The sequence below is a fragment of the Cibotium barometz genome, chromosome 44, assembly GCF_041138505.1.
Source record: "Cibotium barometz isolate CiBa-2024 chromosome 44, ASM4113850v1, whole genome shotgun sequence".
Lineage (NCBI taxonomy): Eukaryota > Viridiplantae > Streptophyta > Polypodiopsida > Cyatheales > Cibotiaceae > Cibotium > Cibotium barometz.
In genome coordinates, this window is record NC_141089.1 from 9,989,940 (window position 1) to 10,001,558 (window position 11,619).

Here is an 11,619-nt window from a genome sequence, read left to right on the forward strand (position 1 = left end):
ACCTTTAACCCTTCAAGGCATGCGTGGCACATAAGACCCCCCATCAGTCATCCCTCCCCTCCCTCTCCAAGCACATTAGGTCCCCTAGCTAAGCTCTCTCCCCACCCCCCCATAACCTCATCTCTCCCTTCCAGTGAATTTTCCATGCAAGACTTTCCCCCCTAAATTGGTGTTGTGTGTAGTGAATATGAGAGATGTCCTACATTGCCTTCACCACATCCACCTCCCAAGTTGTTGGCATGTATGTAGCCCCCCTGCTAGCAAACATACATGTGCCCTTGGGTAGGTTCCATACTAAACAAGTAGGTTTAATAAGTAAAATTCAACCTCCATTTTTGTTTTTCTTTGTGAGGATTGGTTCACACAGTTACCGTAAATAACCTTTTAAGCGTCAAATGTTTGCCATTTTGATGGCCTTTAATTAATGGATCGCTCAAAACGCAATCGTGGGGGCAATGCGTTAAATGAAGAATTGTATTGTGATTTATGAAACTCCTTCCTTGATCTCTTGTCGTCAGGTTATCAACAAAAACTGCTCCCCGCGCAGTAGCAGAGGCTAGCAAAGGATGGCAGGCGCTGGACCTCAGCATTTCGTGCAATGGCCTCCAACATCCGGGCATCCTCTCCCACCGATGGTTGACACCGATGAGGTCTGTCTTTTTGCGTTTCTTATGTCTGCTGCTCTGCCAGCTGTGTGTGGCGATGGAAAGGTAATTGTGCTTAACTGTTTTTTTTCTTTGTGAGATTCAGGTGAGGACCATTTTCGTGCTAGGGTTTCCGCCTGATGTCAAGGAGAGAGAGCTTCAGAACCTCCTGAGATGGTGGCCTGGTTACGAAGCTTCGCAGATGAACTTCAAGGGTGACCAGCCCATGGGTTTTGCCCTTTTCGCCTCTGCTGCCATGGCCATCGCTGCCAGAGATGCATTGCAGGTTTCTACATAAGATTCTTGTTCTGGATTCAGAATTTGATTTGGTCGCTTACTATCATTTTGATACTGGTTTTTCTTTTAACCCCATTCAGTCCTCACTCAGGATGTCATAAGTCTATGGTCTTAGTACACTTCAAAGGCTAAGATGCGATCACGACATTGAAATCTTTTAACCATATTTCTACGAGTGTTGGTTCATAGTACACCTCATAGGCTAAGATGCCATCACATATCTGGATGTAGCGAGCGCATCTTGTAACCACATTTCAATCCTCCCTCAAGATGTCATGAGTCTAGGGTTCTTTGTACACTTCAAATGCTAAGACACAATTAGGACATATCTGGCCAACTTCTGTGAAGGGATGTGGGGGAGAGGTCACTCTCCAGTTTACACTTCATGTTCTTAATTAGGCTTATAGTACAGTTCGTAGAGCATCATGTGTCCAAGAGACTATATGGACTTATGAGGCTAGCCCTCAACCTTTGTCAAGGTATGGTGGGGAGAAGTCACTCTAGATCAAATATACCCTTGTTGCCATCATATTGGTCATGAGCCATGATAAGTTGCTGTTAGAATTAGGCCTAGGGTTAGATACCCGCACACAAGCTATGGTGGCTTGTACTGAAACATGGCTATGGTGGCTTGTACTGAAACATGGCTATGGCATTGGAGGGGGAGAGAGAGAGAGAATGCACAAATAAAGAGAGAGATTTTCATGACTCATATGATGTGACTTGTGTTTTATTTTTTCACTCAAGTATAATGCTTTTATAGGCTTAGAGCATCTCTTGCATAATATCGTTGCTTAGGTCAGTACAGGTATAATATCTAAATATTTAGGTAAGAGTGGGTTCACACACACACATACATATGTTGTCCTTTTACACACTTTTTCTTTTGTACTTGGATAAGGCTTGTTCTCCAACACTCCTACTCAAGCGTTATCCTAATACACACTTCATTCAGATAAATCTATGCCTATGATATAGTTTCACTAGAAGTTGTGCGTGGTTCTGTCCTTGGTAGAGTACAATGGTAGTCAAGTCACTTTCTTTGTAGTTTCTATGTAGTAGACCTTTAAAAGGTCCATGAGTCTTCATACTCTTCAAAGTTTGCATCTTCTTTGCAAGTTTCTTCTTCTTCTTATGTGACATTGGCCTTTGTTTTCTTGTGGTTGGTTTTTCCACAATGTTTGCAAGGCTTCTTATCATAGCAGTCCTTCTCAGCTTGGTTGTTCTTTCCATAGATGAAGTTCTTCTTTGTGAAGAAGGAGTTATTTCCCTCCACCTTGTTCTTTATCTTCCTTTCTTTTTACTTGAAGGAGGCTATGACTCCTTCCAAGTTAAGATTTGGCATGTGCAGCCAAATCACCAAGCATTGCGGGACCCAAGCTTCATATCAGAATATGTAAAGTCTCGCTACTTGGACTAGTAGTCATGCCTTGACTATTAGCCACACCCACCGTACCTTCATGGCGCGAGGACCAACCTCCACCCCAGGGGTGTCATACTTGCACCACAAGGGCATTGTCGCAGTTCTCAAGGGCATTGTCATAAGGGGTGTACATGTCTAAGCAAGGTAAACGCAAGTAGTTAAGAAGCATCGGGAAGGTCAGGTATGCATTACGTGAATCCTTAGCATTTAGCCCATGGAAGGTAGGTTCTCAAAGGAGTACCTTAGTGGCTTCCTGGGAATAGGTGGAGCCGCTTTAGTTAGGTAACTTGATCAACCTCAGTCATCAATCATAAGTCAGTGTGTTGAGGAGCAAGGGTATGCAGGCACAAGGGATAGCATTGGAACAAGATGCACATTTTCAACGCGAGTCATGGAGCGGATTTAGAGGTGTAACAGGAGGTTCAATTAAGTTGCCAAGGAAGAAGTACGACAAAGTTGGAATCCGAGAATAGTCAAGGGATGATGACGGTCATCCAAAGTCAAAAATAGAAAAAGTTGGATTCCCGTCATCAAGCTTAGCAAGAGGGGATGTCACGTGCACAAGGCAGCGCCATGGCTAATCTTTGATCTAATCCCAACATTTAGCCCTAATCCAGGCAATAGTATTAGGTGCATACATGCATCATCATCGAGTTAGCATCCTATTGGCAGCAGATTTCAGCATATATCTGTCAGTTGGCAGCATTTATTAGTATTTATGGTGAAGAGTGGCATTTTATGTAACACATTTCATGTTAGAGGGGACAGAAGCTGGCCGACAGCCCTTGGAACTGGCCGACCAGCATCCATGCATCATGTATAAAAGGAAGTAGTGCATCATCTTTCTCCCTTTTGAAGATTGGTCATAAGTAGTTAGTAGCCCCATTTTGGGATAGCATGCATGCAACCTTTTCGATGTACATAATACATATACTGAAAACCAGTCTCTCTCTCTCTCTCTTCTCTCATGCATTTTGCGTTAATGTTCCTATAGGGTGCTTACGGGCTGCGATTAAGGCATGAAGGCTTCCGCTATGTCACATAGGCTTGTTCTCCAATAGTTGCGGCACTTGACTTGAAGCGGCTGGTGTTGGATTAATCAAGTCTACCTTCAGTGAATACTGAAGTTCCCTAGTGGCCATGACTGTGCTTAAGCCTGATGGTCAGATCACTCCCTGCTACCCGCACTCTGCTAGTCCATTAGAGCATGCCATTACAGCTTCCCCTGCTTCAGTCGAGAAAGGTTGGAGGTGAAACCTTCTCTAGGTGTAGACATAATGCCACAGTTTTGCTGATTGAGACGCTGTTTGTATCTGGTCTGAATTCAAAGTTTTCGATGTGAGTTCTGCCCCTATTCTTGTCCTGTGGGAGAACTTGCTAGAGTTAGTCTACTGATGCATTAACGCTGCTTGGCCGATTAGAGAGGCAATCTATTAGGATTTTCCCTTCTCTTAAAAGATTAAATTCTAGAGTTTCTGGACTTGTGACCTGTGTCTTCGTACTCTCTGTCTAGTACAGTTGATGCAAGCTGAGAATCAAGAGGCTAATCTTTCCGGCCTAGTATGGTGTTGATTTCATAACATACTCAATTGCATGAATTGTATCATTCTCTTTCAATGTTTCACTTCTCTAGCGGAGAGTTTGCCCATCCCCATTTTTCAGAATTCACATTCTCCTCTTTGCCCATTTTTCAGAATTCACGTTCTCCTTTTTGCCTTGCAATATTTTACAAAGCCTCTGATTCAATTCTGAGGTAGTGTGCTTTTGAGATTCCTGTCCTAGGTTCTAATGTCATCTTGACATTGTTCACATTTCTTCTAACCATTAAATGTATAATTGCAATTTTATCTTGAGTGTGCTGCATTTTTGGGGTACAATTGTGTGTGTGTGTGTGTGTGTGTGTGAGAGAGAGAGAGAGAGAGAGAGAGAGAGAGAGAGATTTTTTTTTTTTTCCAGAATTTGGTTTTTGATCCTGAGACAAACTCTGTACTGCGAGCAGAGATGGCTAAGAAGAATTTATATGTAAAACGCGGTAAGGGCTTATGACTGCATCTATTGTTTTGGTTTTTGGATTATGGCTCATAGAATAAGTGCATGACTTTGAATGCTGTATATACAGCTTATTCAGAAAGGGCTTGAATCAATACACACCTATGGTTTTCTGTTATTGTTCTATGCAATCAATGTCTACTATCTTTAACCTTGTTAGATATTTTCTTTCTTTGAGATGCGACTCTTTTGAAAGTCTCTGATATTGACAATTGTGCTACACTCATTTGAGTAAAGACAAATCCACAATTTGCCGACTTGCCACAAGTTAACATATTGGTCTAAGTGATGGCTTTCTACTGTCTTATACTTTTTCTCTCTCTTTGAGATATGATTCTTCTGTAAGTCTCTGATATTGTGCTATATTCATTTGACTCAACACAAATCCACAAGTTGTTGACTTGTGTTGTGTACAAATATCATTATCTTTTTTTTTGACAAGGATACAACATATTTTTGCACAAGGATCTTCCACGAGCATTCCAATCATTGGTCTTTGAGCTGAATGTTGTGTTTATTAGATCATCAGCCATAGGAGTTGTGAGTGTTAGAAATTTAATCTCGTAATCCTATATGGATGAAGGGGGAGCATATCTCTTTGTGTTTTTGTGTGTATGGTTGAGAACTCAAAGGTTGTTTGCAACATGGGTGAATGTAAAAGGCAAGTCACATGGGCTAGACATGTAACTCGCGGCGGGTGCCCGGGGGACTAGGGTCTTTGACACACTTGTTGATACCATCAATGCATATTAAAACACTTAAACATGGCCATAGCCTTAACACATCCATCATCACTTTACATAAAACATAAAAGCTAGACAAAACATCCACAAATGCTGAAAATGGATCTTGCACATGTGACACCACACAGAGGCCGGAATGGGCCGACCCCTCCTTGGAGTATTTTATTACCCAAGGAGAATAATATCATGTACAAGCTTTGAGGGCCTTACTCCTCACGGGAGATGCCGGATTATCCATATACAAATGCCATAACACAGCCCAACACGAGGCAACCAAGCCGGAACATAGGCTGTAGAAATGCCGAGCCAACAATATAATCCATATACCTCCGTGTGGGTACTGATTCTTTTCCAAAAACCACGGGTCTTCATGCAATAGAGCTGGTACAGCAAGTACAACTCTCCATTCAGCCGGTACAACAAGTACAATGGTTGGTACAATTGGTACAATGGCTGGTACAATCGGTACAAGGACTGGTACAGCTAGTATAATGATTGGTACAACAATTACAATGGCTAGAAATCATAATAAATGCTTAAATACCCTTGCCTTCAGTATTTCTTCGCGATGGAAGTCTCCAAAACAGTCCCCAACAGTCGGTATTCTTCATGGGCAGCCTTCAAGAGAGAGAGTAGCCATCATTAGGGCAGCCTTCAACGGTGGTAGAGGCTAGTGTGCAGCAAGAGAGCCTCTATTAATGAAGAGAGAGGGCTCCAATTTATAGATTTGGGCCTCCCATGAGCTAAAATGGCAAGAGAAGGCTACAATGACAAGTGGAGAGCCACACAATAGCTGAAGTGACAAGTGTGAGGCCACTTGTCTCACTTTGATCCACTTTTTAACAAGTGTGAGGCCACTTGTCTCACTTTGGTCCACTTTCTTGCCACATGTCCCAATCTAAGAGATGGGTCCTTCCATAAACTTTTATCTCTAAAAATATCCCAACTGGTAGACATTCTGTCATAGGCACTTTGCCAACTCTTGGTGTCTGCTCAATCCCAGATGTAATGACACGAACAGAATTTCCATCGGAGTCGGGCCAAAAATAGCAACTCTCCTAAATTTTAGGAGTGTGGTCCTTTGTATTCTAGGATAATCCCCCATTCCCAAAGCTTGTACTTTCCAAATATTTAGACATCCTGGAGTCCACAAGTCCCCTTTCATACTTGGAAATGCCCAGGCTGGTGACAAGACATGTGTGTAGTCATGTGTTTATTACATGGGTCACATGTGTGTGTAGGCACATGGAAGAGACAAGTCTCATTTATTGGGCTAGACACATGGGGACTATGGCTGAGAAAATAAGATCCATGCGGATCTAGAAGCCTTCATCCAAGGCTAAAAAACCATGTACTTGCAAGGTTGTTATTTCAAAGAGAGTTTGACCAATAGAATAATTGAGTTTTTAGTTGCCTCACTATTCTCAGTATTTTATCATTATCTTATAAACTAAGATTTGATCCATCATGATTACCAAGAGCAGGAGTCATACGTGAGTAGATAATATATTTCCAATTTTCAAGTGGTCCCATGCATATGTAACTTGTACTCACTAGAGGTCTTGGGACACAAGGGTATATGAACGTCACAACCAAGAGGGACTAGGCCAAGGGTGCCCTTTTAAATACTCAGGCTTTACCTGATCAAGAGTAGTGTTGGGCGATATGCAAGTCTAAATAAGGATTCATGATTCACCAGTTCAAGTCTTACATGATGCAATACATCGCATGGATCTCAAAAGTAAAAGTTCCTCGCTCATTATTACATTCAAAATGGAGCTTGCAAAGAGGCTTCAAGGGTTCTTGGCTGGCTTTGCCAACTACGGTTTGGAGGCATTTGAGACCATTGGCGTTTTATTCTCCTTCTCAAGTACTTACAGAGACTAGTGCAGGAATGCTTGCTGTGGTTGGAGCTCCATCTTCTTTAGAGTTTAGGTATGACATCTGCGTAGTGCTCTTTGTCGATTCAAAGGCTCATGATTGGGAGAAAAAACATCATATGAGTGCGAAGTCTTGCAGAGACTAGTGCAGGAATGCTTGCTGTGGTTGGAGCTCCATCTTCTTTAGAGTTTAGGTATGACATCTGCGTAGTGCTCTTTGTCGATTCAAAGGCTCATGATTGGGAGAAAAAACATCATATGAGTGCGAAGTCTTGCAGAGATGGAAAATGGCCATGTCCCTAGGCCACCGGAATACCATACTCTGAATATGGGCACGGACGGATATCCCTGGCCTCACATATCCAGCCTACTGTTCCCTGACGTAGACATAAATCCCTTGCCATGAGGTGCCAATCCACATGATCCTCAGTGTAGACATAAGTCCCGTGCCATAACGTGTCATGTAGCTCGTCCAGAGGGCGAAAGCGAAAAGAATGCCGAAATGGTGACGATACCGCCCTTCCAAATATTGGCCACTTTTTTGAAGGCAGTGGGCAAGCCGTGGGACGAGCCCCGCAAGTGAGTTGCTTGGCTGATTGATCATTGGAGTGAACTTTCTGCAGAGTTAGTTAGTTACTCGGTGTCACGATCTTTGATGTCCATTATCTAGAGCGTCAAGCTTGAGGGGCGAGCATGGCACACTACTGTCACTACAGGATCATCGATGATGAGGTGGAAATGCCCAGACGATGTAGCGATGACTTGACTAATGTGTGGGATGGCGACTATCGTGCCCACCTGCATGTGTACACACAGTAGGTAGGGTGTCCCCAACAGAATAACCTCTTGAATGATAGATCCAAGCTCTATCCACTAGGCTACCGCCTTGGGGATAAGTTATACCAGATTTTAGCATTAGGGGCTCTAGGTTCTACCTTTTTTGGAAGCGAAGGTCCCTCGGCAAGAGATCAAAAATGAAAGAGATCTTTGGAAAATGGACTAAAAGCAGATGAAAACATTACAGATAGTGATTAGATGTTTGTTTAAGATTATCGATGCAATGCCTGTGGAACATGTATGTCCTCTTGACCTTTTTTTAAAGTCTCTTATACCGGTTGCTCTTCACCAGGTGTAACAGGGACTGGGATAGAAACACCACCTTTTGACCAAAGTAAAAGACTGCGGACTGGTGGGGATTACACTCCATCCCCCTATGCACCTCCTGGTGCCTTTGCTGCTCCACCTCCAGCTAGTTGGGTCCCTCAAAGGTTGACTCCATCTGTGCATATTGAGCATTATTGATTGCGTGCAAGTTCATCTGTTGCTTGTTGAAGATGGCTCATTGGTATCCTTTCTTGACAGCTTTATCTCGACGGGTGGCTCTTACGATCCTTATGGCGGTTATGGCATACCTCCAGTCCAGCCTGTTGCTCAGCCTTTAGTGCCATCAGTAGCTCCTGCAGGATATGCGCCTATCCAGGTAAATGAGCCAGATTTTTTTCTTCTTTGCTTGCGGTTAAGTATTATGTTTTTGTGCATGTGTATGTATGTGTGAGTGCTTGGCACCGGTGCCTACACGAATGAGGTCCAATTATGTTGTTCTGGTGGGTAGGCTCGACAAGTGTTGTGTTTGCAATGAGTTTTCACTCACTATTCAACCTGTCTGGCATAATGCAGAACACCAAAGACAACCCACCGTGCAACACCTTGTTCGTAGGGAATCTGGGAGAAACTACTAGTGAAGCTGAATTGAGGGGCATCTTCAGTGGGTATGTGTACCCAGGAGATTATATTGTCTTTTTATGCAAGGCTCATAATGTATATATATATATATTTACATGGTTGCTCTGTTTGATTTTTATAGCCAGCTAGGGTTTCGACAAATGAAGGTGTTAAGGCAGGGGAGGAGCACTGTATGCTTTATTGAATTCATGGTATGCATTTATCACTTTTGCTAACTAGAGGCTTTATTGAATTCATGGTATGCATTTATCACTTTTGCTAACTAGAGGCTAGTTGTTGCCACAGGTAAAGTTTTAAAATCCATCTTTTTTTGGGTTTTATGCAGGATGTAAACAGTGCTATTGCCGTCCACAATAATCTGCAAGGAGCAATTGTCACAACCTCCGATAGGGGCAGCATGCGGCTTCAATATCCTTTCAATTGTAGCTTCATCTTGTTGCATATGTATTTCTATTCTAGAAAAGGGATTGTTAACACTCTTAAATGCTTCACAAACCTCTCATAAAGGAAAACAACTTCAAGTTTCTGTCTTAACCTTTTTCACGTATTCAAAAAATCCTTTTGGAAGGAAAAAGGAATTCATGAACTCTTCAGATGGGGGTGCACCTGGCGTGTCAACAAACGTAAATGGTGCTTCAAACAATCAGGCCAGCAGGCCAGCGTGATAGCAATGTGGAATCAGTGAATGCAGGGACCCCATGGCAGCAATTGTCTGAAAGGGATGTTTTTGATCTCTAAAGATTTTTTTTGTTCTCATGGCATTTCCAGCTTTGGCTGGTGCATCAGGGTGCACATCATATGGCTGCCATGGTCGGGGAGATCATCAACATCGTAATCATTAGCATACTTTCTTTTCAGTTTGGTCATGTGTAGCATCACATTGTCATCTAGGTGGGCTTGGTAGCTGACAGGCATCAGGGCTGGAGATAGATGCATTGGCATCAAGCATCAGGCATGGAGAAATGGTTAAAAGGCAAATGTTTATGAAAGGAGATGCATAACCATCAAGTCACAGGGCAGTTTCAATGTTTTTGCACACCATGTCCCCAGAAACCCTCATTTGTGGTAGCACTCATTATTGACATATTTACATTGGATGTGTATTTTGAATCATGGGTTATGCGAGATGACTTAAAGTGTGAAACACATTTTGATTGCGAATCCTTATGTGAGCACGGTTTGCATGAATGCTTTAATGATGGTTTATGTGGGCAACCCAGATGAAGAGATTGCATCAAGAGTTTGCCCACCTTAGGGACAAGTTCTGGCTCATTGAATGCCTGCTGACTTCTGCATAGGGTCGCAAATCAACTTTAGATAAAACACTGACTAGTTTCTGGCTTCAGATTGACAGGCCTAAAGTGCGCTTTTCCTTCGGGGTTTGACGACTTTCTTCTGCAAAAGCTTGCTTTTTGTTTAAGCATTTGATCTCTTCATGTGCCAAATACGCCCACAACCGGTGGCTGAAGGAAAGCCTATATTGCAGCAAGGAGCATTCTTTGCAGTATGTTTTTGATGTTTGAGGTCGTGTGGTATATCTTTTAGGCATTGGTCTCATTTCTTTCATAAAGCCTTACTTCCGATATTGTTTTATGATGCCAAATCAGTCTGGTTTGAGTAGTATGGTATATGCATACGAGCAGGTTATATTGTACAACTGGTTAAAGCCCTCCTGGTTTTCACTTTTTAAAACTATAGTAGTATGCTCCTTGATTAGTGCTGAGTTAGGGGGCCAAGTTGGGATCCTAGTTGAGAGAGTGCTGTGATGCACAAGAGCTTGCCAATTACGTGCTCCTTCTGGTGGTTTTGATGCAACACCTACGATCTGACCCATGAACAATCTTAAGTAAGGGCAAGTTCAAAATGTTCTGATGTGCACATGTGGAGGAGTAAAATGTGGTAGCACACTCACCAAATCTCTTACGCTCAAGGTCATGAACTTTTTGTTTTGTTTAGAATGGTTGATTCACATTATGGCAGTGTCTGGGAAACAATGAGAGTCGGTGCTGAGTCTTTGCATGAGATTTTAACTATTGTTTTATGCCAATGCCCATGTGATTGGTCTAGCACCGTGTATGCCCCCTTGCTCCACTCAATAAAGCATACACATGTTTGTTCAACTTGTTTTTCGAAGGAGCATGGTCTTTCCTTGTCTTCAATGAGGTATAGCTCATAATGGCATGGTGCCATTCAGTTAGTGATCAGGTGTCATGAAGGCTGCCTGAGGTGTTTTTTTGAGGTGAGGTGATTTTTCTGATCACCTATCGGTGTCATGATTGGACCAAGGAGAATGATAAGTCTTGTGGCACATGCCCAAGAACGTGCACTCTAATTTACAGAAAATTTAGTTTTCTTCTGGTGAAGTGTTCCACCAATGGATATACCAGTTTGTTGGTCAAATGTCCTCAGATATGATCTGGCCGCCATGTTTCATGTGATTCAATACGGGATGGTTGCGGTACGTTGTTTCTCCAACTTGATCCCCCTGGAGAGGAGCTTGGAAGATTGGCAAGATGGTTCTTGGCTATGTCACAAGTCTTGGATCCATTCTAATGTAAGTGCTAAGAGTAGCTCACAGAGAATGTTAGGTAAGATCTAAACCTTTTCTTGGCAAGGTAAATGGGTCCAGACTTGGTGTGCAAGGAAGATTCACATTTCTGCTACTAGTTATGATGGCAGAGTCGTATGTTGTTGCACCAGGATGGATTTGCGAGAGAAGGGCTAGAATAGTGAAAGTAATAAAGAGAAAGGGGTGAAGACAGTTATAGATAGCTATATGGTTTGTTGAAATAAGTATAAATTGTGGCTAGCTACAGAATTCTGCATGGAATGCTGCTTTC

General features: G+C 42.6%; 1 protein-coding gene across 1 annotated transcript; it reads left to right on the plus strand.

The window, feature by feature from the left end:
• The first annotated feature begins 386 nt into the window (after positions 1-386).
• On the plus strand, positions 387-10,749 carry LOC147612940 (uncharacterized). Its single transcript, XM_086782216.1, has 9 exons — positions 387-650; positions 751-930; positions 4,321-4,396; positions 8,166-8,304; positions 8,399-8,516; positions 8,714-8,805; positions 8,901-8,970; positions 9,105-9,187; positions 9,324-10,749. The coding sequence occupies exons 1-9, from the start codon at positions 567-569 to the stop codon at positions 9,442-9,444; spliced, it is 963 nt and encodes a 320-aa protein (XP_086638342.1). The 5' UTR covers positions 387-566; the 3' UTR covers positions 9,445-10,749.
• Positions 10,750-11,619: the final 870 nt, after the last annotated feature.

What these genes read in the sequence shown, in the direction of transcription:
- LOC147612940 (XM_086782216.1), top strand. Translation starts at nt 567, where the DNA reads ATGGCAGGCGCTGGACCTCAGCATTTCGTGCAATGGCCTCCAACATCC. An exon ending in CAGGATATGCGCCTATCCAG is followed by an intron (nt 8,517 to 8,713) that starts GTAAATGAGCCA and finishes GGCATAATGCAG; the next exon opens with AACACCAAAGACAACCCACC. An exon ending in AGGGGCAGCATGCGGCTTCA is followed by an intron (nt 9,188 to 9,323) that starts ATATCCTTTCAA and finishes AACCTTTTTCAC; the next exon opens with GTATTCAAAAAATCCTTTTG.